This window comes from Neoarius graeffei, chromosome 20, assembly GCF_027579695.1.
Source record: "Neoarius graeffei isolate fNeoGra1 chromosome 20, fNeoGra1.pri, whole genome shotgun sequence".
Lineage (NCBI taxonomy): Eukaryota > Metazoa > Chordata > Actinopteri > Siluriformes > Ariidae > Neoarius > Neoarius graeffei.
Genome location: NC_083588.1, coordinates 32,289,713 through 32,316,339, shown reverse-complemented (window position 1 = coordinate 32,316,339; position 26,627 = coordinate 32,289,713). Strand labels below are relative to the sequence as shown.

The 26,627-nt window shown below is 39.2% G+C and overlaps 1 protein-coding gene across 10 annotated transcripts in view; it reads right to left on the bottom strand.

Annotated features, from left to right (window-relative positions):
* recql5 (RecQ helicase-like 5) overlaps window positions 1–26,627 on the bottom strand; it is a 141,450-nt gene that overhangs the window by 46,914 nt on the left and 67,909 nt on the right. For 4 of the 10 annotated variants that reach the window (XR_009650851.1, XM_060901499.1, XM_060901500.1 and 1 more), the window contains 6 exons: window positions 25,836–25,932; window positions 25,106–25,142; window positions 16,471–16,529; window positions 15,040–15,113; window positions 13,927–14,020; window positions 12,238–12,420 (listed from right to left, as the gene is read on the bottom strand). Coding sequence is in view for 6 of the 10 variants with exons in the window: in XM_060901499.1 (XP_060757482.1) it covers window positions 12,238–12,420; window positions 13,927–14,020; window positions 15,040–15,113; window positions 16,471–16,529; window positions 25,106–25,142; window positions 25,836–25,932 (544 nt within the window). In the remaining 4 variants the exon portion in view is untranslated. The other 6 variants (XR_009650849.1, XR_009650850.1, XM_060901502.1 and 3 more) reach the window with 5 other exon arrangements.

The window sequence follows — 26,627 nt, the reverse complement described above, 5'->3', positions numbered from 1 at the left end:
TTTATGACTTTATTTGAAGCCATACTGGAAATGTTGTAAAATAAAGCAAGTAAGAGATAATATTACAAATGCAAGAACAGCCATTAGCCACCATACCTATTGTTTATTTACAGGGTATTTATTTTTAATTATTTATGATGTATGTAATTGCTCAGTTAAAGTAAATAAAGCATGGTCACCTGTAATATCAAAGAACTTGAACTTGTTGTGAATAATTAAAAAAAAAGAACAATATACTGAGGAGACAGGGTTTCAAAGAGGGCAAGACAGGTAGAGAATATTTGTCAGATAACAGGCCCTGATGAATGCTCTATTACTAATAAGAAACATAGATAAGAAATAAATTAATAAGAAATATATTAATATAGCTTATTTAAGAATGACCAAAATTTTTAAGCCCAACTTTGTGTGCACATTCCCACCTATGGCCAAGGTTCAGCTTTTTGTGTTTCAATACTGTTCAAACTTAATCATTTTAATGTTTCTTGTAGCACATGCACATTTTGCTTCCTGTTTAAGCATTTTAGTTGTTCTTTTGCTGTTGATATTTTTCCCCATGCCAATCTTCTGCTGAACCCAGTGGTGGGGAAAGCCCTTAAATGCATAATGAATAGTCAGTGAGGGACAATCTTATTTTTGCAACAGTTATTAAAAACTTAACATTTAGTTTCAATTCAGAAGGTGTTTAGGCTTAGCTGATGTAATATTTTCAAACATGAACTTGCCTTTAAATCTGAAACACAGGTCTATAGGGCTACAGGAACATTGGCAGTCATCTGTAGTTTTCTAGTGTGGGGGCTTTTAAGCCAAAACTTGGTGCTTTTGTTGGCCACAAGCTGAAGGCCTGGCAAGTCAGGGTGTGTAAGAATGTAGGTATGGCACAGCAGGCCACTCCAAAAATCCACCAGAATGCAGGAACATCTACTAAATCCAAAATCTCAACCCCCCCCTTTATTGTCCATCTCCAGCTGGACGACCCACAAACAAAACACCAGAATGCAGGGGGACAAGTGAATATCAAACTGAATACAAAATTCCCACTTACTGCGTGGTATGCGGAAAAATTTTGCCATTGACCCCCCCCCAAAAAAAAATCTCACTCCAAGGAATTTTGAAAAGTTGGCAGCCCTGCATTATGTATAACGTTAAACATGTTGGAAAAGGTTTCATGTCACAACACACGTAACGTTGCTAAAGTAGGATTATCTTTGACAAACCAAGTTTAATTTACACAGCATATTACATTGTTGGCAGATAACGAGACTTACCTCAAGTCTGTCACTAGTGTCCATAGATCTCTGAAGTCTCTGACGCAGGTCGTATGTTTACTGTCTGTGGTTTAGTCAGGCAAAGGTTTAGTTCGCCGTGGGAAAGATGGATTGACTTGGATGTTTGTGATTGGCCAAATGAGTAGCGTGTGATTGGCCAAATGAGTAGCGCGTGATTGGCCAAATGACTCTTGTGAAGATGGCAATCCCATTTTACTGAAAGTTCCATCCACCGCTGATCCCCCCCCCCAAAAAAAAAAAAAACTCTTCGGATCTAGATGAATCACGAGAATGACCTATTTTGTTTGCAAAACAGCGAATTTCGCTGAAAAGCGACGAGTTTGCAGGTATGTGAGTTACATGTCAATCCTGAGATCGAGATGCTGACCTCTTCTGCTCCTCGGACCTGCCTGATCCATCCTGATGCCCTATGTCTGGTCGGAGTCTCATCACATGGCTCCTGTGGAAGATGGCCCCATATGGACAGTCAAAAGTCAAACTTGGAAGATGCTCTGGACACTTACAGTAATGATCTTATGGCTGAGAACTACAGTTGACTTGCTAACTTTAGGACTGCAGTTGTCATGAACAGTTTGCACTCAAGTTTCCATCAATGAAGAGTTATAACATCAATGAAACTGACTTCATGTTAAAACTGTTAATGTTATACAGTAATCATGTTGTCTGTTGTCAGCCAAGTGGGGATAGGTTCCCTTTTGGGTTTGGTTCCTCTCGAGGTTTCTTCCTCATGTTGTCTGAGGGAGTTTTTCCTTGTCACCATCGCCACGGGCTTAATCACTGGGGATAGATTGGGGATGAAATTGGCTTATGTTTGCGGTCATTCAAATTCTGTAAAGCTGCTTTGCGACAATGTCTGTTGTTAAAAGCGCTATAGAAATAAACTTGACTTGTATTGTGTTTTAAAGTTACCGGTATAAGATTATTTAATTTGCTTCAGAAAGTGATTGTCTCAGTTCATTTGATTATTTAATTAGCCTTTTATGTTTTATCAGTGAAAATGCATGCATGTACATGTATGTTACATAAGTTATAACACCTATCCTGTTTTAATGAGAGTCAATCCACAATCAATTAAGTCAAATCAGTCCTAGTTGAGCAAGTCGGTAACGGTCTTTCTTACCTTCACCATAAATAATTATTTATATGACTTTGGTCTATAGCTGTCAAAGGCCTTGGCCTTAAAACTGGTTACTGCTGTGACGTCATGTATGCAGGGCTGGCTGGTTCAGTGGGGCAGCTCGAATGCCAACTTTGTGGTCGATTTTAACTCTCAAAAATATATTTTTTAAATTCCCATTTATGCAGCATACAAGAGTCAAGGATGGAGATACTATCCACTCAGAAATTTATTTAAAAATAAAGGTTCTGTGCATCTCCTTTAAGAACAAGTGTTGCCAGGCAAAACAAACCTCACCCAGCAGCACTTATTTTATACCTACAGTGGCATGCAAAAGTTTGGGCACCCTTGCTGAAAATGTCTGTTACTGTGAATAGTTAAGTGAGCAGAAGATGAACTGAGCACCAAAAGGCATAAAAGGTAAAGACGAGACATTTCTTTTCAGCAGTTTATGCAGGATGTGTGTATTATTTTTGTTTTGTACAATTGGAGAATGAAAAAAGAAAAGGAACACCATGCGAAAGTTTGGGCACCCCAATACATTTGAGTTCTCAGGTAACTTTTACCAAGGTTCCAGACCTTAATTAGCTTATTAAGCTGTGGCTTGTTCAAATTCTTCATTAGGAAAGGTCAGATGATGCAGATTTCAAAGCTGTATAAATTCTCTGACTCCTCAGACTTGTCCCTAAAATCAACAGCCATGGGCTCCTCTAAGCAACTCCCTCGCATTCTGAATAATAAAATAATTGATGCTCACAAAGCAGGAGAAGGCTACAAGAACATAGCAAAGTGTTTTCAGGTAGTTGCTTCTTCAGATTGTAATGTTATTAAGAAATGGCAGTTAACAGAAACAGTGGAGATCAAGGTGAGGTCTGGAAGATGAAGAAAACTTTCTGAAAGAACTGCTCGTTGGATTGCTAGAAAGGCAAATAAAAACCCTGCTTGACTGCAAAAGACCTTCAGAAAGATTTAGCAGACCCTGGAGTGGTGGTGCACTGTTCTACTATGCAGCGGCACCTGAACAAATATGACCTTCATGAGAGAGTCATCAGAAGAAAACCTTTCCTGTGTCCTAGCCACAAAATTCAGTGTCTGAAGTTTGCAAATGAACATCTAAGTAAGCCTGATACATTTTGGAAACAAGTCTTGTGGACTGATGAAATCAAAATCGAACTTTTTGGCCACAATGTGCAAAGGTATGTTTGGAGAAAAAAGGGTGCCAAATTCCAGGAAAAGAACACCTCTCCAACTCTGAAGCATGGGTGTGGATCGATCATGCTTTGGGGTTGTGTTGCAGACAGTGGCACAGGGCACATTTCATTGGTCAAGGGAAGCATGGATTCGAATAAATACCAGCAAACTCTGGAAGCAAACATCACACCATCTGTAATAAAAAGTTGAAGTTAAAAAGAGGATGGGTCCTACAATAAGACGATGATCCAAAACACACCTCAAAATCTACAATGGAATACCTCAAGAGGCACAAGCTGAAGATTTTGCCATGGCCCTCACAGTCCCCTGACCTAAACATCATTGAAAATCTGTGGATAGATCTCAAAAGAGCAGTGCATGCAAGACAGCCCAAGAAACTTGTAGAACTGGAAGCCTTTCGCAAGGACGAAGGCACGAAAATCCCCCAGGTAAGAACTGAAAGATTATTAGCTGGCTACAAAAAGTGTTTACAAGCTGTAATACTTGCCAAAGGGGGGTGTTACTAAGTATTGACCATGTCAGGTGCCCAAACTTATGCTTCAGATCCTTTTCATTTTTTTGGTATTTTATGCCTGTAAATGATAGAAATAAAAATGTAATATTGCGGAAAATATTAAAGAAATGTGTCATCTTTACCTTTATGCCTTTTGGTGATCAGTTCATCTTCTGCTCACTTAACTATTCACAGTAACAGACATTTTCAGCAAGGGTGCTCAAACTTTTGCATGCCACTGTATATGTTGATAATGGTAATATTTCTCAATCATCAGCTGTCAGGTTATAGTCCTATGAAAATCCATGACCTTGAGTTTGACCTTTCAAGGTCACTCAAGGTCAAAGATAATGGTGCCAAATGAAAGGCCATATGGGAGTTCCTTATATGCTCATAATAGTAAACATATGTCTATCAGCAACCCTTTTTGAATTATAATGGAAAGTTATTTTGACCGAAAGCGGCTACAGATAATGGATGGATGGGTTGACCTTTCCAGTGACCTTGACCTTCAACTTGACCCAATTATTCCAAAATTGAAATCTGGTAATCTACGGACCATTGCCCACCTACCGTGAAAATTTGAATTCAATCGGTGCAGCCGTCTAGACACTAGATTGTTCACACACACACACACACACACACACACACACACACACACACACACACACACACACACACACACACACACAGGTCAAAGGTCATAGTGCCAAATGAAAATGCATATGTGACTTCCTATATGTTGATAATGATAAACACCTCTCCATCTCTAACCGTTTGAGTTATAATGGTAAATATGCAAATTTTAGCAATGACCTTGACCCCCCCCCAGACATTTGACCCCCAACCGCTAAGAAAACTATGAGAGATACCCCATCATGTATCACATCAATGGAAGCACAATTGAAAGATGAACATTTTGGATTTGATTTGAAGTAAATACGATGAATATGAAGGAAGATATCGCGAAAACAAAAATGATTTTGACCTTTTTGGTGACCTTGACTGGATGACCCTCAAAATGTTGGAGGTTCTATTTGAGACCAATACCCATCTATCCTGAAAGTTTCATGAAGATTGGTCCAGCTGTTTTCCCGTAATGTTGCTAACGAAAGAAAGAAAGAAAGAAAGAAAGAAAGAAAGAAAGAAAGAAACCCCACCGAAAACAATACCTTGGCCCCTGGTGGACTCCGTCCCGGGTGAGGTAATAACGTTCCTCAATGTAAAATTGCAAAGAATTTGGGGATCACATCATCTATAGCAGTGTTTCTCAACCACTGGACTGCGGCCCAGAAGCGCCATCTAGCGGGCTGCAATTTTTTTTTTTAAAGTTGAAGCTAATTTTTACTCATAGTAGGGTACAATTGCTGGGTTGCATCCGACGTCACATCCATCTCATTAAGCTACGGTCACACTACAGTTTGCGATGCTTTGCGATGGGTTATTGATGAAAATGAGCTATTGTGATGGCGATATACACGTGAGCTAAAAGTTGTGGTCACACAGCCAGTGAACACTTGATTGTCACACCTTTGCACACTTGAGTCTGGCACAGCTCGAGCGGCCATGTGCGCTCACAGAGCGTGTTGTGCATGCGCTTGGGACCTGACCGTTATAGGAATCACCTGACGCTGATTTGAGCACAATCAGCACAGATACGGAAGCTGTTTTCACAAAGGATTTGCGAAGTATCATCATGATCACTGTCACGTTTGTTTCTAGGCATGTTTATAACACTATTTAAATACCAGGGATGAAAATGAAAAATATTAAAAAAGTCTGAAAAAAGCCGGGGGTTTGGGGGCCACAGGCACCCAGCGGGGCCCAGGGGCAGAGCCCCGGTGGGGGCCCAGGGGGCGGGAGCTAATGATTTTTGGCTTTTTTTTTTTTTTACCCCAAAACCATTAATTTTATCAGCAAAAAGTTGCAATTTATTTGGAAATAAATTCCCCTTTTTGGTGGACTACCAGGTGAAAAATGATTAATATGGTACAAGAGACTTGTTTTTAATCAATTCACATTTGATTTCAAAAAAATCAAATGCACCTTTTAATATAAACGAGCTCTACAGTATTATATTTCTGCATTTTTGCTATTCATGTCTTTGAATACTCTAATCTTTTAAAATGAAGTGCAAACCAGAAAAAAAGTTCTATCATATAATTCTCTTAAGCTTTCTTCTGATCTTATCATGGTAGCAGGAGGTCTTGCATATTAAGCAGGCAACGTTCAACATCACTTATCACTTCCCTTTCAACTGTTGTGTGTACTAACTAGGTTTTATCTGGACAGGATGTTGTGTAATGTAATACATATACCATATGGTCAATTTGAAGATCAAGATGGTGATTTTGAATTAAAGAACAGGCATGTACAATTGGCATTACATATTGGAAAATTTTTAAAATCAAAAACTAAGTTCATCTCGGCCTAAAAAATTTGGGCAGACGCTCCCGCGCGGCACATACCAGCATTCCCCCTCGTCCCCCTATGAAATGAGCAATAAGTAGGAGAGTTATACATGGTATCATACCTAAAATTTTATCAGAAGTATAGATACGATACTATGATTCTCCCCAACATGCTACATTAGATAAGCTAACCCCATTTATAAAAAATACACACTTATATATGACATGTATTTGATTATATACACACACATACATATTGTACACACACACACACACACACACCATGGCATTGATTCGTGCGATATACATTATAAATATAATGAATCATTGAACAGGCAAAATAATTTTCGACCTACCTTTGTGTTTTTTGGTGTGTATGTGAAGTTCGATAGTCCTTGTCCCTCTACTAGCGTAGTTTATCATGTCAGAACACAATGAGCAAAGTACTTTTCCTGGGACGTCTATTTTCCGTATGTGATCACCGAGCTTCGTTGTGATTTCGACATTCAGTGTTCTTTCTAACCAAGCCCATCGAAAACAGTTCTTTATTCCTGCACCTTTATCAATCTCCCTCACTCGATCCTCTTCTTTCTTATCTAGGACTTTTGCCATTTTCGATATGCTAAAATATCCCGCCTAAATACGTGCCTTTCCAATGTTATCAATGCGTATCGTCAAACAGTGTGTACGGTCAGTGAATGGTGATTGCAAGCCACGCATGGAGAGCATGCGCACTTGTGTTTATACACTGCACGCGATTTCCCGAAAATTCTACCGCAAATAAGTCGAACATTGTCGCAAAAGTGAATGTTAATTACGACATGTCGAAAGACTCGAGTGTGTTAACCCGGAGCCCACCAAGAATCAAGACGTTTTAAGGTGACCACAGATCGTTAACCATACCCCCCGAAAATTTCTCAACGGATTTACATCGATCTCAAAAACGATCATTTTGGTCTGAAAAAGTCGGAAATCCGCCGATCGGCGGAAAATTCTCATCCCTGAAATACTCTGTTTTATGATTCTGCTTTTGTTAAAAAAAAAAAAAAACACACACACACACACACTTGGAAGACCCTCTGGACACTTAAAGGAAGGCATTTATGTCCGAGGACTACAGTTGACTTGCTAACTTTAGGATTGCAGTTGTCATGAAAAGTTTTGCACTCAAGTTTCAGTCAATGAACAGTTTATAACTTCAACAAAACAGACTTCATTTTAAAACTATAATGAATTTCCTGGTTACGCAGTTATACTTTGTGACTCTATAGGACACAGTTATACAAGCGAGTTATTTATAATCACGTTATCGGTCATCACCCAAATGAGGGTGGGTTCCCTTTTGAGTCTGGTTCCTCTCAAGGTTTCTTCCTCATGTTGTCTGAGGGAGATTTTCCTTGCCACTGTCGATAAATTAGCTCATGTTGGAAGTCTTTAATTCTCTGTAAAGCTGCTTTGCGACAATGTCTACTGTTAAAAGCGCTACAAAAATAAACTTGACTTAAATATCACACCTGCTAATAAACACTCTTCCTGCACTTAGATCAGTCTAACGCCATCTATCTTGTAGTGTCCTGATCCCCAGATCTTTAACCCAGCCATATATAAAAAGTTGCATGCCTCAATGCCCTTCCAGGTTTTCATCTGTTTGTCCATGTAGAATGATGTCTGCAGCACCAGGTAGTTTGAGATGTCAGGGAACTCAATGGATGGATAATTTTCCAACTCATAGGAAAATCCTTCTTTGTTAGTGTGTAAGGATGTATCCCAGTGAGTGGTTTCTATATCCACTTCTTTTGAGTGCACTTCTTGGCTTTAATAACTTGCTTGTTTGCTGTACACAAACATGGCAATAAGTTCTCATATTAATGGACCAGACTCCACTTTTGGATCATTAAACTCTTTTGACTGAGAATGCCCTGCATGCATGATTTTATGTTGGCTTCTGGCACGTCCATATAGTTTTGAATACAATACCTACAATTAAAAGAGTTTGTTTTTATTGCACTTATTTAAGTCCTGGGCCCCCCTCTGTGACAGGAAGTGATGTTGCATTCTGTTAATACACTTTACAATAGATTATTAGATTCTAATAGAATAGATGAGCCAAAATAATTAGGGATCTTTTTAATGGGCCCCAATTCATTACAAGTATGAATAGGTGGGCCTCAAGGCAGAAAAGGTTGAGAACCCCTGATTTATGGTACATAATATTATTAAAAGATTCAAAGAATCTGGAGAAATGTCAGTATGCAAAAGATAGGACTGAAAACTGACATTGGATGCCTGTGATCTTCAGGCCCTCAGGTGACACTGCATTAAAAGCAGACATGTGTCTTTAATGGAAATCTCTGTATGGGCTCAGGAACACTTCAGAAACCCATCATCTGTGAAAACAGTTCATTACTACATCCACAAATGCAAGTTAAAGCCATATATAAACAATATCCAGACACACTGCCACCTTCTCTGGGCCTGAGCTCTTTTATGATGGACTGAGGCGAAGTGGAAAATTGTCCCGACGTCTGACAAATCAAAAGTTGAAATTCTTTTTGGAAATCATGGACACCACATCCTCCAGGCTAAAGAGGAGAAGGACCATCCAACTCATCAATGTACAGTTCAAAAGCTAGCATCTATATGGGGGGCATTAGTGCACATGACATGGGTAGCTTACACATCTGGGAAAGCATCATTAATACTGAATGATATATACAGGTTTTGGAGCAACATGCTGCCATCCAGATGACGTCTTTTTCAGCCTTGCTTATTTCAGAAAAACAATGCCAAACCACATTCTGCATGTATTACAACTGCATGGCTTCTTTGAGTCTGGGTGCTAAACTGGCCTGCCTGCAGTCCAGATCTGTCTTCCATTGAAACATTTGGCGCATTATGAAGTGCAAAATAGGACAAAGGAGAATGTCGAGTAGCTGAAATCCTATATCAAGCAAGAATGGGACAATATTTCACTTCCAAAACTACAGCAATTGGTCTCCTCAGTTCCCAAATTTTTAAGGAGTGTTGTTAAAAGTACAGGCGATGCAACACAGCGGTAAACATGCCCCATCCCAATTTTTTTGAAACACATTGAAGACATCAAATTCAAACTGAGTACTAATTTCTATTTAAAAAAAAAACAATAAAATTTCTTATGTTGTCTTTGTTGAATTTTCAATGAAATACAGGGTTTTCATGATTTGCAAATCATCACATTCTGTTTTTATTGTTCCTTTTTTTTGGAAACGAGGTTGTAGAGTCACAATTCAAATCTCAAGGACCTATATGGCAGACTCAACACATAATCTAAGACTAATAATAACCTGATTAAGAATCCATTATATAACAAAACTGTATAATCAATTCTACGAAGCTATCTTGAAAAAGAACACTTATGAAAAATCTATGGAAAAGTCAGAAAGTTTTCCGCCACAAGAAAGTCTTCAGAGTAAAGGGGTTTGCATTTTCAGATTTCTTGGGAACATGACAAATTACATTTTTTAAGGAAAGAAGAGAAGCTGATGAGTGAATGACTGCATACAGCTGTTGTAATGCAAGTCATGACAGGAACCTACTTGCATTTTACTCCAATTGCTGCTCCACAACATTAAATGTCCCTATAAATGGTTAAAAAGAATGACATGTACAGTACCTTGAAAAAGTATTCATACCCCTTGAACTTTTTCACATTTTTCCACCTTACAACCATGAACTTAAAAGTTTTTTATTGAGATGTTATGTGATAGACCAACACAGAGTAGCACATAATTGTGAAGTGAAACAAAAATGATAAATGGTCTTCAAAATTTTAAACAAATAAAAATCTGAAAAATGTGATGTGCATTAGTATTCAGCCCCCCTGTGTCAATACTTTGTAGAGCCACCTTTTGCTGCAATTACAGCTGCAAGTCTTTTGTGGTATGTCTCTACCAGCTTTGCACATCTAGACACTGAAATTTTTGCCCATTCTTCTTTGCAAAATAGCTCAAGCTCAGCCAGACTGGATGGAGATTTCAAGTCTTGCCACAGATGCTCAATGGGATTTAGGTCTGGACTTTGACTGGGCCATTCTAACACATGAATATTCTTTGATCTAAACCATTCCATTGTAGCTCTGGCTGTATGTTTAGGGTCATTGTCTTGCTGGAAGGTGAATCTCCTTCCCAGTCTCAAGTCTTTTGCAGCCTCCAACAGGTTTTCTTCCAGGATTGCTCTGTATTTAGCTCCATCCCTCTTCCCATCAACTCTGACCAGCTTCCCTGTCCCTGCTGAAGAAAAGCATCCCCATAGCATGATGCTGCCACCACCATGTTTCACTGTGGGGATGGTGCGTGCAGGGTGATAAGCAGTGTTGGTTTTCCGCCACACATAGCGCTTTGCATTTAGGCCAAAAAGTTCAACTTTGGTCTCATCTGACCAAAGCACCTTCTTCCACATGTTTGCTGTGTCTCCTACATGGCTTCTGGCAAACTGCAAACGGGACTTCTTATGCCTGTCTTTCAACAATGGCTTTCTTCTTGCCACTCTTCCAAAAAGGCTAGATTTGTGGAGTGTATGACTTATAGTTGTCCTGTGCACAGATTCTCCCACCTGAGCTGTGGATTTCTGCAGCTCCTCCAGAGTGATCATGGGCCTCTTGGCTGCTTCTCTGACCAGTGCTCTCCTTGCTCGCTCTGTCAGTTTAGGTGGATGGCCATGTCTTGGTAGGTTTGCAGTTGTGCCATACTTTTTCCAGTTTTGAATGATGGATTGAACAGTGCTTCTTGAGATGTTCAGAGCTTGGGATATTTTTTTTATAACCTAACCCTGCTTTAAACTTCTCCAGAACTTTATCCCTGACCTGTCTGGTGAGTTCTTTGGTCTTCATGATGCTGTTTGTTCTTCAGTGTTCTCTAACAAACCACTGAGGCCTTCACAGAACAAGTGTATTTATGCTGAGAGTAAATTACACACAGTAGGACTCTCTTAACTAATTAGATGGCTTCTGAAGGCAATTGATTGCACTGGATTGTATTTAGAGGTATCAGAGTACAGGGGGCTGAATACTAATGCACACCACATTTTTCAGATTTTTATTTGTTTAAAATTTTGAAGACCATTTATCATTTTCGTTTCACTTCACAATTATGTGCTACTCTGTGTTGGTCTATCACATAAAATCTCAATAAAAAAAAAACTTTTAAGTTCATGGTTGTAAGGTGGAAAAATGTGAAGAAGTTCAAGGGGTATGAATACTTTTTCAAGGCACTGTAGTTCATTAATAAATTGAAAATTGTAATCATTGGCACATTGCTGTGGTATAAGAGGAATAAAACACTTGGGGATATGCCGTTATAGGAAAATAAGCCACTTTGCATTGGGCTGGATCACACCATGCGGTCATGAGTTATTTTTCTAGAACAGCTCACACCTTCATGCTTTATGAAAATCATACTCATTCACCAGATTCCTCAAGTCTTCCCCTCTTTGGCTTTGATACATTCTTTGTACTAATGATACTATGAAACTAATGCCTTATTGCCATATCTGATAATAGCTGTTTTTTTCTTGATTCAGTCTTTTTTCATTGGTGTGTGTTGTCGTAGTTTTGTTACTTCTAGAACTACCATTCATCGTGAGGAACCAACCATCCTTCCAGTCAGTATAGAATGCCTTCAGAACAGATTCATCTTTCATATCTTTAGAAATAGAGCCATAAGACAAAACATTTCTTACTGAATAGATCTGAGAGGCTGATGTAAAGCCCAGCTGATCTTCAGGGATAGATGAGGAAGAAGAGGAGGCTGCTTCTTTAATCATCTTCCTTTTCTCTTCATCGGCACTGGCGCTACATGCTTCTCCATTCTCGTCCACAGGTGGCACTACAGCATCATCGGCATCTTTCTTCAGCTCTGCTACCTGGACAGTAGATTATACGTTCAGGTTCTATTGCTCAATAAAGGAAATATTCTACTGCCGCCCAGAATCACTGGAATGGTTACCAAACACATGCCGATAAAATCCTTTCCTTCATTTTGTGACAAAACGTCTAGAGCAAATCATTCCAGAATCGTGGCTCTCACCATGAGTCTGCTCAACACATCTCTCTCTACTCATGCTGGTGGATGTTTCTATGATGTTTACATGCATTTGGTTATGCTGAATTAAGAGGACTTCACTTCTGTGAAGTCTTCACCTGATTGGCGAACATGGTCTCCACTTATGTTCATCTGATCTTCACCGAACTTCTGATGCCAAGCAGCAAGTCAGAAGAACTACAGTATACAGGGGTGTCTTACAAGTAAGCTTTATAAACATATACATACAGTAGGTATTCACTAAAGTTAAAGAATAAATGCATACTGATTTAAATACTTATATTTTTATATATTTATGTACTGTTTTTTTCTAACAATACTAGATTCACTCACGCAATAAATAAATAAACAAACCCATGCCATGCACATTTATCCAAAATGCTAACAGCATGTACATTTTTTCAAAAGTATTTTCCATTAGTTTGTCACAAGCTATCATGTATATTCACTGGCCACTTTAATAGCAACACCTGTACACCTATTCATTCATGCAATTATCCAGTCTACCAATCATGTGGCAGCTCACCATATGGATTTTCATGCACAACAGTCTTGAGTTTACACAAAGTGGTGAAAAAACAAGAATTTTTTTTTGGGATGAGAGAAGGCATTGGAGAATGGGCAGACTGGTACGAACGGACAGGAAGGCTACAGTAACTTAAATAACACCTTCATGCAACTGTGGTGAGCAGAAAAGCATCTCAGAATTCACAACACGTTGGTCCTTGTGGTTGATAGGCTACAACAGCAGAAGTTCACATCTGGTTCCATTCCTCTGCATACAGTACCACTGATGTGCACAATGCTTTGCTCACATTTTGGAGCTCCCTTCTTGTTTATGCGCATCTTTGCAGCAAAATCATCTCATCTCATTATCTCTAGCCGCTTTATCCTGTTCTACAGGGTCGCAGGCAAGCTGGAGCCTATCCCAGCTGACTACAGGCGAAAGGCGGGGTACACCCTGGACAAGTCGCCAGGTCATCACAGGGCTGACACATAGACACGGACAACCATTCACACTCACATTCACACCTACGGTCAATTTAGAGTCACCAGTTAACCTAACCTGCACGTCTTTGGACTGTGGGAGAAACCGGAGCACCCGGAGGAAACCCACGCGGACACGGGGAGAACATGCAAACTCCGCACAGAAAGGCCCTCACCGGCCACAGGGCTCGAACCCGGACCTTCTTGCTGTGAGGCGACAGCACTAACCACTACACCACCGTGCCACCCATGCAGCAAAATCAAACAGTTCATAAAGTATATGTAATGGGCACTTTTATATAATTGGATAATATGAGGAATTAGACCCAAACACACTCACTCTCTTGAGAACTGCAGCCTTATACAGGTTTGCAGACTTGCAAGATCGGAACACTTCGTGCTCTATTTCAACAGCCATGGAAAGTGGATGAGAGCTGTAGAGGAGGTACAGCACAGGAAGTGGAGTTGGAAATAAAGACAACACATTAAACATTGTACAAGGTGTCTAGATGAAAAATCCTAAAATATCTGACCATGTTTATTTAAAATCAAGGCAGTCTATTACTCAAGTGTTTTAATTCTGAAGTATGATTTTAACTGTGTTTTCAGATTAATGGAGACTTTTTAGGCTTCACAGACAACCTGTTATGAAGGACAAAGAAACACTTCAAAAACATGGATCAAGGAAAATTAGAATATTAAATGTAACTATGAAAGGTTAAAAAGTACAGTACTGTGCAAAAGTCTTAGGTACCCTATTTTTTTCTATACAAACTTTGGGACAGATTTCTATTTTATGACTTCTACATTATCGAGTCAGTACAAAAACATTTTAGGAGTTCCAAACATTCATTTTCCAGCACAAAATTAAATATTACAGAAACATTTTTTTGTATCTGAGCAGCATATTACATAAGAGACCACTTTTCAGATTTAAAAAAAAAAAAAAAGCATAATGAAGGCTACTGGATTTTGCTGCAAAATTAAGAAACAAGTGTTAGAAGAACTGTCGCTGGTTCTGCAAGATGCTCAGTAAAACCTACAGCTCATTTCCTTATAAAACTGCACTCATTGTACCTGAGGCTACCATTTTTTTTAAGCAAAGGGTTGTCTGACATCAAATATTGACTTTGTTTCACTTATCATGGCTTACCGCTGTTTAGAGTATTTTTTTTTTTATGTGGAAACATTTCATTTCATTATTTTTTAAATCCATTTTTGGTCTACATCATTTCTTTACATGTGCCTAAGACTTTTGCACAGTACTGTACATCACAATCTACCGGTAAGTGTTAAAATTAAGTACATATATATTAAAAAAAAAAAGCGCTGTAGTACTTTAGAGGAATTAGCTGGTGCATTTTCCTCATTTGGACAGCAGACAATAAAAGTTATGACGTGATTAGCAGACCTGTATGCTGTTTGCTGATGAAGAAGAAATCCTGGACAATACCTGTATATCTGATCTGTTGTGCCTCTGTGGTTAGTCAGAGATGCCTGGAGAAGAGAAAGACAGTGCTCTCGTGCCTGACACACACACACACACACACACACACACACACACACACACACACACACACACAGTACTGAAATTAATTAAATAAAATCTTTCAAAGCAATTCAGTTCAGTACATTTTGCCAAGCTTCAGTTTCTGTATCTGTTGAGCTATTTCTAGCAGATGTTCCAAGATAACATTCTACACACCTCATTCTGCCACTAGGAGGCAGTTCGTTCCCATCTCTTCCCCTGATAAAGCAAGCTTGATATGCTTAGTTTCATGTTTTTACACTACCCATGTATTATAATCAGTACAAACATAGCCTTCATGTAAGTGCACTTCTATAAGTCAGTACTCATTATCCTCCCTTTAATAAGAAAACCCTCACAGACTGAACCATACCACAGATGAATATTATTATATCTGTTTAAAGGAAATCCTTAAGAAAGAATGTGCTGTGATTAGGACTGGCCTTTTGATCATACTCGTATCCGGTTCCTCTCAAAATACTGTATTCCAGAGAAAGAAAAAAAAAAACCCACACCCTGTAGCTAATTTTACATCTGTATTGTTTATACCACAGTGCTGCTGAATTCTTAAATGTGTGGCTCATTTTCTGTAACTTTACGGCTCAGATTGACTGTAATTCCCTTCACAGGTTTATGTTAATGCACTTATTATAGCAGTATTGTTTATATAACATTCTCATTCACAGTAACTTGCATAATAGATTATCTATATAACGCTAATAATAAAAACAGATTTTTTTAAAAAAAAATCATTAATGAAGCTTGCCGTCAGGAAATTTCTATTTAACATTTATGGATGGAGTCCTGTGAGTCAAAGTAAGTCCACCACAAGAAAATCTCCAGAACACAGGACTTTCTCTGTAACATGACAACTACACTGTTACATCCTATTAATTAACTTCAAGAGAGAATCAAGAGAGGCTGGTAAGAGACTGTTAATCACTGCAATAACATAAGACAAAGAACTAACTAACTTAGACATTCTACAACATTAAATGTACCTATAAACGAATACAAAGTATGACATGCCATTTATTAATAAATAAAAGGTAACTGTTGGTAAATCACTAAGGAATAAGATGGAAAAAAACACTTTGCGACATGACATTGTAGCAAAATAATCAGCATCGAAATAGTAATAGATCACACCACAACCTTGTAAATTAGTTTCCTCTAACAGCAAGCCCCATTGTGTTTTATTCCTTACATAAATTACATTTATGCAGTGAATTTCTTAGTGGCCTTCAATACAAAGTGAAGGCCCGCTGGTCTCCTTGTTTTCAGACTGAGAAAGGTGGCTGTGTGATGATGTGTTTACTGAAATCTGGAATTTTTTAGCTGCCACAGAGGCATCACCTTCACTGTGAGTCTTGGGATTCTCTGACTGCTCGCCTCCTTCAATGGACAGTCAGCATCTGGAGGAAAAAAAAAATACAAAACAGAATACCCAGTATAATAGCCGTGTCCATGACAATGTGCCCAACCCCCCCCCAAAACCCACCACTAACTTCATTTTGGCTGCATGTCATATCTCAACCCAAGTACTCTCATACCTTTTGAGATTAAAAAGTCAAGTGTCAAGCTGAAGAGTAATACACTCAGTCACTTTATTAGGTACACCCACACACTTGCTGTTTCATGCAGTTCTCTAAATCAGCCAATCCCTTGACAGCAGCACAATGCAGATGCAAATCAAGAGCTTCAGCTATTGTTCACTTCAAACATCAGAATGGGAAAAAGTGTGATCTCCATGACTTTCACTGTGGCATGGGTGTTGGTGCCAAATGGACTGGTTTGATTATTTCAGAAACTGCTGATACCCTGGTGTTTTCACACACAACAGTCTCTAGAGTTTACACAGAATGGTGTGAAAAAAACAAAATACTGAGTGAGCGATAGTTCTGTGAGTGGAAACACCTTGTTGATAAGAGAGGTCAGAGGAAAATGGCCAGATTGGTTTGAGCTGCCAGGAAGGACATAATAAAATCATAGCAACTCTTTACAACCGTGGTGAGCAGAAAAGCATCTCAGCAAGCAACAGCAGAAGACCACATTGGGTTCCACTCCTGCCAGCCAAGAACAGGAATCTTAGAATCAAGAACAAGTTCCTATTAAAGTGGCCAGTGAGTGTATATAGTTAGTGTGGATGATGTGAGCAGTCCTCTGTTGCTGCCTTTCAGAATAGTAACAGAGCTAAACTAAACAGTCTATTTTTATTCAAGTGGACACTACTCATATTCATCTCATGTACTTTGGCACAGCTGCTTCAGTGGTAGTTTATACTACCTTAAACTTTCATTTCTTAAGTAGCCGATTTACACAACAGTGTTAAAAGAAGTTGAAAGTTGAGTTAGGCACTGATTTGTATGCTGAACATGAAAAATGCAGAACTATGCAATCCTGAAGCAATGATTGAGTGCAACAACTGAAGAAACACACAATGATTCCACAAAGTACCATCTGTTGTGGCATATGCACAAGCATCACAAAACCCAGCAACTCTACTAAATTAGATAGAGATTCCAAAAAAGTTAGAACACTGTAAAATGTAAATAAAAACAGAATGCAATGATTTGAAAACCCTTTTCAACCTATATTCAGCTGACTACAATACAAAGAGAAGACACATCATATAATGTTGAAACTGATTAACTTTTTTGCTTTTTTATAAATATACACTCATTCTGAATTTGAAGCCTGTAACACATTCCAAAAAGGTTGGGACGGGGCAACAAAAGACTGGTAAAGTTGTGGTGTGCTTATTTAAAAAAAATATATACTGTATGTAAGAAACAAAACAAACAAACAAACAAAAAAAAAAACCACCCCACCCTACACACTTGGAACATTCTACAGTTAAACAGGTTCATTTAGGGATTTCACCATCAACAATCCATAATATCATCAAAAGATTCTGAGAATCCAGAGAAATCTCTAAATGCATGTAAAGGGCAAAGTTGAAAACCAACATCATACACCTGCTGTGATCTTTGATCCCTCAGGTGGCACTGCATTGAAAACCAACATGATATGAGCTTGGGACACTTCAGAAAACTGCTGTCAGTAAACAGTTAATTGCTGCATCTACCATACAATAAGAAAATCATACATCAACATTCAGAAATGCTGTCAAATTCATTCTCTGGGCCTGAGCTCATCTGAGATGGACTGACACAAAGTGAAAAAGTGTGCTATGGTTTGACGAATCCACATTTTGAATTGTTTTTGGAGGTCATGGACATCATGTTCTCCAGGCTAAAGAGGAAAAGGACCATCCCAGATTGCTACTAGCACAAGGCTCAAAAGCCAGCACTTGTGAAGGTATGGGTTGTGTTAGTGCCCTTGGCATGGGTAGCTTGCCCTTCTGTGAATGTACCATTAATGCTGAAAGGTACATACAAGTTTTAGAGCAACATATGCTGCCATCCAGACAATGTCTTTTTCAGGGACGTCCCTGCTTATTCTAGCAAGACAGTGCCAAGCCACATTCTGCATGCGTTACAATGATGTAGCTTCATAGTAAAAGAGTAAGGGTGCTAAACTGGTCTGCCCACCTCCCTTTGAAAACGTATGGCGCATTATGAAGTGCAAAATACGACAGAGACCCAGGACTGTTCAGCAGCTGAAGTTGTACATCAAGCAAGAATAGATTCAAGATGTTTGTCATATACACAATAAGGAAAGAACAGGAAAGAATTTCGTGTTCAAAACCTTCAGCAATTCGTGTCCTCAGTTCCTAAACGCTTACCGAGTGTTGTTAAACAAAAAGGTGATGTAACACCATGGTAAACATGCCCCTGTCCCAACTTTTTTGGAATACATGTTACAGGCATTAAATTCAGAATGAGTATTGAGTTACAAAAAATAACATATCTGTGACGAATCTCAGTCATCCAGGTACATAGTAATCTGTGGTTGGTTGAAGAGAGCAACTGGACTTGTTTGAAGATTCTTGAAAACGTTTCGCCTCTCATCCTAAAGGCATCCTCAGTTCTGTCTCTGTTCAATGATGGTCGTTCCAGGTTGACAAAAATGAATGATCCTCTCTGGCTAAGGCTACATCCACACGACAACGGTAACGAGATGTTATTTAAAAATATATCGCGTCCAAATGGGCAACGATCAGTAAAATATCAGGTCCATATGGCAACGCAACGCTTGCTGAAAACGATGCAACACACATGCCACACCTCTAGGGGCGCTGTAAGACAGTCCCTTCGGAGACACCAGAACAATAGAAGTAGTAAGGACGCATGCGCATAAACTATTATGCGCGAGACTTCATATTAGCCACAAAGTCAGGAAAATCTGTTCGTAAAATTACATTATAATGACCAAATACAATGAAAAGTATTTTTCCAGTCTCACCTGTGAAAGGTAATCCCATGTGATCTCGTTTGGACGGCAAACCTGTTGGTACAGTTAAACGCAGCTAATCTTTATTCTCCGCTTTGACCTTTCCAATATGGCGGCGAGGATGACGTATGATTCTACGCGGAAGGCGGTGTCTTTAATGGTCCGGAATAAATTGAATACTACACGTTGATGGATTAATTTGTTGTTTCTCACCTGTGAAAGGTAATCCCATGTGATCTCGTTTGGACGGTAAACCTGTTGGTACAGTTAAAGGCAGTGCATGAATCTTTATTCTCCACTTTGACCTATCCAATATGGCGGCGAGGATGACATATGATTCTACGCGGAAGGCAGCGTCTTTAATGGTCCGGAATAAATTGAATGCTACACGTTGATGGATTAATTTGCTCCTCTACGCCCTTTTTGAGGAATGTACTGTAGGACTAAAACCAACATCTGAAGAGGTGAGATCGCTCCTTTTTTCCCCTATTTTTGCTGGCGGGATTGACTCTGCCCTAAGGGCAGAGTCTCTCTCTCTCTCTCTCTCTCTCACTTTGCACCATTACACAATAAATATTCACAGTGAAAATATTTTGTAAGCGTGTTTCATGAACCAAGTTATAGGATTTGTTGACAACTCGCATCGCATCGCAATGAGAAGATCATTGACACTACTGGTGTTAAGAATCAGACCATTTCATAAATGAATATTTTGCTGTAGAGCTGCAGTGTTTGTACAATTGCATGTTTTTGCTTCACTATTACTGTCACTATTCTGCTTCTTGCATTACTACTGTGAACTAACACTGAACATAATAATAATAATAATAATAATAATATCCAAGCTCGTGTTTCACTCTCACTAGTGCTCTGTAAGGCTTTTTCCTGGTGATATCCTGGTGATATTCGTTACACTTCTACCCGGCGTGAAGCACTCACAGTCATGTGGTTGTGACGTCATCGTAAACAAATCCATTCTACTCATCCAGACGACTTCACAACGGCAACGTTGCCAGATCTTTCCACTCTGGAACCCGTTCTCAAAAAGATTGCGTTTTGGGCACCCAAAACGCCGGTGCCGTGTGGACGCCAGGCCTAAACGATAAGCAATTGTATCGGAGTCACCTGAATCCGTTGCTGTGTGGACAGGGCCTAAGATGTCTGCCAGTTTTCTGGAAGTCATCTCATAGGGATCTCATCCCATAGTGCGTAGAAACATATCTGTGATGAATCTCAGTCATCCAGGTACATAGTAATCTGTGGTTGGTTGAAGAGAGCAACTGGATTACTATGAGACCAACCAACCACAGATTACTATGTACCTGGATGACTGAGATTCATCACAGATATGTTTCTACGCACTTTGGGATGAGATCCCTATGAGAGGACTTCCAGAAAACTGGCAGCAATCTTAGCCAGAGAGGATCGTTCATTTTTGTCAACCTGGAACGACCATCATTGAACAGAGACAGAACTGAGGATGCCTTTAGGATGAGAGGCGAAACGTTTTCAAGAATCTTCAAACAAGTCCAGTTGCTCTCTTCAACCAACCACAGAAAAAAATAAGTTCTGAACATTAAATATCTTGTATTGTATTCAACTGAATAGAAGTTGAAAAGGATTTTCAAATCACTGCATGTGGTTTTTATTTATACGGTATGTTTTCCACAACATCCCAACTTTTTTGGGATCTAGGTTGTACATGTATAATCAACACTATCCCTGCAGTGGATGTATCTGTGAGTAAATAACAGTACTTTCACTTTCATCTGTGGCTGACAGTGTGTAGTCAGGCATTTCTGAATGCCATATTTGGTTCATTGTCTGACTTCAAAATGACCATTATCACTAATAAGCATGTGCTAATGAGATGCAATTAGAGAAGTACATGCAACACTTCTGAATGAAATGCTCCAAATGCTAACATGGTGAATAGTGAATGAACTTTAGTAAGAACCAAACAGCACCAGCAACATGATTCAAGCCCTAAACAAGGACTGACTGCCAATCACAAGTTCAACTAAGATATGCTACTATTGCTATATGCTTCAGAGACCGTTAAAGCTAGGGTAGGTAATTTTGGAGAAACCAGAAAAAGCATCCAACCCCCCGAAAAAAAAAATCCCACCCCCTTTGTTCAGCGCACATTCCAAAGGTAAAACACATGAACACACACTGCCGATTACTGCAGGAGTCCATGAGAGAGAGCATTGGAGAAGTATAGAGTGTTATTGATATTATCCAACTCCCTTATGTCTCATTCACATGTAACAAAACACCCAACATTATCATAATGAATGTAAACAACAAACATGGCTATTGTTAGTACTCACAGCTGTCGACTAGCTCGCTAGCTTTAGAAATACGTCTGCAATATGTCTACCTAGCCCTAGTCATATGGAAGACTCCTGTCATGTGCAATAGAGTCTGTGCAAGGAGGCAGGTAGACAGGCAGTTAGGCCATCCAATCATTTCATTCAGACATAATGAAATGACTGGACAAACTTTTTATAGCCCTGGGGCTGCCACAGATTATGGATTTTTTTTCTTTTTATTGGCAGAGCATTTGATTGATTTGTTGTCATCAGGATGTAAAGATAATTTCAAGAAATGTACAAGCCCGATTCCAAAAAAGTTGGGACAAAGAACAAATTGTAAATAAAAACGGAATACAATGATGTGGAAGTTTCAAAATTCCATATTTTATTCAGAATAGAACATAGATGACATATCAAATGTTTAAACTGAGAAAATGTATCATTTAAAGAGAAAAATTAGGTGATTTTAAATTTCATGACAACAACACATCTCAATAAAGTTGGGACAAGGCCATGTTTACCACTGTGAGACGTCCCCTTTTCTCTTTACAACAGTCTGTAAACGTCTGGGGACTGAGGAGACAAGTTGCTCAAGTTTAGGGATAGGAATGTTAACCCATTCTTGTCTAATGTAGGATCCTAGTTGCTCAACTGTCTTAGGTCTTTTTTGGCGCATCTTCCGTTTTATGATGCGCCAAATGTTTTCTATGGGTGAAAGATCTGGACTGCAGGCTGGCCAGTTCAGTACCCGGACCCTTCTTCTACGCAGCCATGATGATGTAATTGATGCAGTATGTGGTTTGGCATTGTCATGTTGGAAAATGCAAGGTCTTCCCTGAAAGAGACATCGTTTGGATGGGAGCATATGTTGCTCTAGAACCTGGATATACCTTTCAGCATTGATGGTGTCTTTCCAGATGTGTAAGCTGCCCATGCCACACGCACTAATGCAACCCCATACCATCAGAGATGCAGGCTTCTGAACTGAGCGCTGAGAACAACTTGGGTCGTCCTTCTCCTCTTTAGTCCGAATGACACGGCATCCCTGATTTCCATAAAGAACTTCAAATTTTGAGTCGTCTGACCACAGAACAGTTTTCCACTTTGCCATAGTCCATTTTAAATAAGCCTTGGCCCAGAGATGATGTCTGCGCTTCTGGATCATGTTTAGATACAGCTTCTTCTTTGAACTATAGAGTTTTAGCTGGCAACGGCGGATGGCACGGTGAATTGTGTTCACAGATAATGTTCTCTGGAAATATTCCTGAGCCCATTTTGTGATTTCCAATACAGAAGCATGCCTGTATGTGATGCAGTGCTGTCTAAGGGCCCGAAGATCACGGGCACCCAGTATGGTTTTCTGGCCTTGACCCTTACGCACAGAGATTCTTCCAGATTCTCTGAATCTTTTGATGATATTATGCACTGTAGATGATATGTTCACACTCTTTGCAATTTTAAACTGTCGAACTCCTTTCTGATATTGCTCCACTGTTTGTCAGCGCAGAATTAGGGGGATTGGTGATCCTCTTCCCATCTTTACTTCTGAGAGCCGCTGCCACTCCAAGATGCTCTTTTTATACCCAGTCATGTTAATGACCTATTGCCAATTGACCTAATGAGTTGCAATTTGGTCCTCCAGCTGTTCCTTTTTTGTACCTTTAACTTTTCCAGCCTCTTATTGCCCCGTCCCAACTTTTTTGAGATGTGTTGCTGTCATGAAATTTCAAATGAGCCAATATTTGGCCTGAAATTTCAAAATGTCTCACTTTTGACATTTGATATGTTGTCTATGTTCTATTGTGAATACAATATCAGTTTTTGAGATTTGTAAATTATTGCATTCTGTTTTTATTTACAATTTGTACTTTGTCCCAACTTTTTTGGAATCGGGGTTGTACTTGCTTTACCATGTTATTAGAATGCTGCTCACACAATGTTCCCAGTGTTAGACAAACACAAAAAAAAATTGTTTAAAAAAAAAAAAAGTTGTAGTAAATTTTTTTTTTCGAGGTCCAAGTCCTGCGCTCTGATTGGCTGGCAAGCGGGGCTGTATCCTACGATACGGACCCCGGTTACGGACCTCTGGCGACTCGCTCGTTCACAACAACAAACATAGTAGGATTTTTTGTCAACATTTATCTTTTTTTTTAATAAGATTTATTTATAAGATTATCAAAAATCTTATAAATTTTTGCTAGCATTTCTCAGGAAAATAGCATTAATTTTACAGCATGGATAGCGATAACGACAGTCTTCACAGTGAAAGTGAGTTTTACTACCCTGAGGAAGAAGAAATAAAATAAAATATTTCAGGAGAAAGTTAAAACCTGTAATTTGCTAACACCAAGCAAAAACATGGATGAATCCTGAATGACTCCTATTTGTATAAATAGGGGACTACATAGGCGGCAAAATGTAGTTTTTTTTCCTGCCATGGAAGTACACTTGTATACTGAGGAGAAAGCAATTTGCATTACAGCCGTGAATGAGGAATCAAAATAGCATTAATTTTACAGCATGGACAGAGAGAGATAACAACAGTCTTCACAGCGAAAGCGAGTTTTACTACCCTGAGGAAGACAAAATAAAAGAAAACATTTCAGGAGGAAGCTAAAAACCTGTAATTTGCTTACGCCAAGCAAAAACATGGCTGAATCCTGAATGACTCCTATTTGTATAAATAGGGGACTACATAGGCGGCAAAATGTAGTTTTTTTCCTGCCATGGAAGTGCACTTGTATACCAAGGAGGAAGCCATTTGCATTACAGCTGTGAATGAGGATTCAAAATGGTGGCTCGGTTTTCCCTTTTGGGCGCTCTCGTTTTCTGTTAGAATTTGGTAAAGAAAAAAAAATTATTTACCAGCTTAAGGTCGGTCTGTATGGTGAAATACCGTGACCTCGGCCTTGAATACTGACCTCGGCCCAGAGGGCCTCGGTCACGGTATTTCACGATACGGACCTCCCAGCTGGTAAATAACATATATATGCATACTTAGAAATCTTTTCAGAATGTCCAGAAAATCTCATCTCATTATCTCTTGTCGCTTTATCCTGTTCTACAGGGTTGCAGGCAAGCTGGAGCCTATCCCAGCTGACTGCGGGCGAAAGGCGGGATACACCCTGGACAAGTCGCCAGGTCATCACAGTGTCCAGAAAATATGGCAGAATATTTCTGAGCCAAAAAGATCCGAGAACCATAATGTCCTGCAGACCAAAACCCCGCTGAACACACAGCAGTGCCGTGGGAATTAACACTATTCAGGATACAATGTTTTGTGTACATTTGCAATACTGAAAATGTTGGACACTAACCTGGTGGAACAAATGTCTCTCTTGGGCCACTTGATGCCTGCAAGTTAAAAAAAAAAAAAAAGTCAAAATACAAGAATATTAACAGAAGGACATAAAGAATACAATATATAGATATTTCTACATTGCTACAGTTTCAGCGTTTCAGTCGGCATTGCTATACAGCATGAAAATCAATGCCTCAGATACATCAATGTAATTATTTTTCAACTCCATGTGAATTCACTCACTCAAAAGCCACTGGGATAATCCTGATATTCCAGTTCTTTCACTCCCCCTTCCCTTTGCTATTTGTTTGGCTTTTTGTCAATTGGACTAAGTTTCAAAATTTCCCCTTTCATCCAGGAAACAGTACAGTTTCTGATTTTCTCACTCACATGGTCAAGGCCTGCATTTCTCATTCTGAGAAGACTGTGGCAAACAGCTGGGAAACAGATGTGTTTGTTAAAAATTAAAGTGAAAAAAGGAGTAAAGTGAGAGAGAAGAGGAAATAATGTGATGCAGCTTCTCAGAACAAGTCAGAGGAAGAGTGCCACATTTGTGTTGTGTGTAAATTTTGAGACTGTGTTGAGAGTTGTGAAGACATGACTCAAACAACACTAAAAAACAAAACAAAAACAAACAAACAAACAAAAAAACCTGCAGACATTATTTGAATGTGGATGTGCCGTTTCCTCATTTCTATCTTTGCTAATGAATTTGTGTGACGGAAGGAGTACACAGCTAAATTTACCTTGCGTAGATTCATCTGTTTCCTGAACAAATCCCCAAACTCTTTTTTTCGTTTCTCAGAGTCATCTACAGCGCTGTCCTCCCACTCTTCATCATACCTGAACACACAAAATCAGTTGCAAGCAATCATCCATCAAATTTAAACAAACCACCCACCCACTTACAACCCCGATTCCAAAAAAGTTGGGACAAAGTACAAATTGTAAATAAAAATGGAATGCAATAATTTACAAATCTCAAAAACTGATATTGTATTCACAATAGAACATAGACAACATATCAAATGTCGAAAGTGAGACATTTTGAAATTTCATGACAGCAACACATCTCAAAAAAGTTGGGACGGGGCAATAAGAGGCTGGAAAAGTTAAAGGTACAAAAAAGGAACAGCTGGAGGACCAAATTGCAACACATTAGGTCAATTAGCAATAGGTCATTAACATGACTGGGTATAAAAAGAGCATCTTGGAGTGGCAGCGGCTCTCAAAAGTAAAGATGGGAAGAGGATCACCAATCCCCCTAATTCTGCACCGACAAATAGTGGAGCAATATCAGAAAAGAGTTTGACAGTGTAAAATTGCAAAGAGTTTGAACATATCTGTTAGGGTTTTGCTGGGATTCGAACCTGGTTCGTTGGTGTGATAATCCAGCAAACCCCCACTAGGCCACCAGGGGGATGACTCAAATGCAGAGGCGTGAGGCGGAAGTAGAAAAAGAATCAAAAGGTTTATTTAAACTATATACACTATATACAGGGCAAAACAAAAGACAAAAAAAAAACCAAAGAGTATAA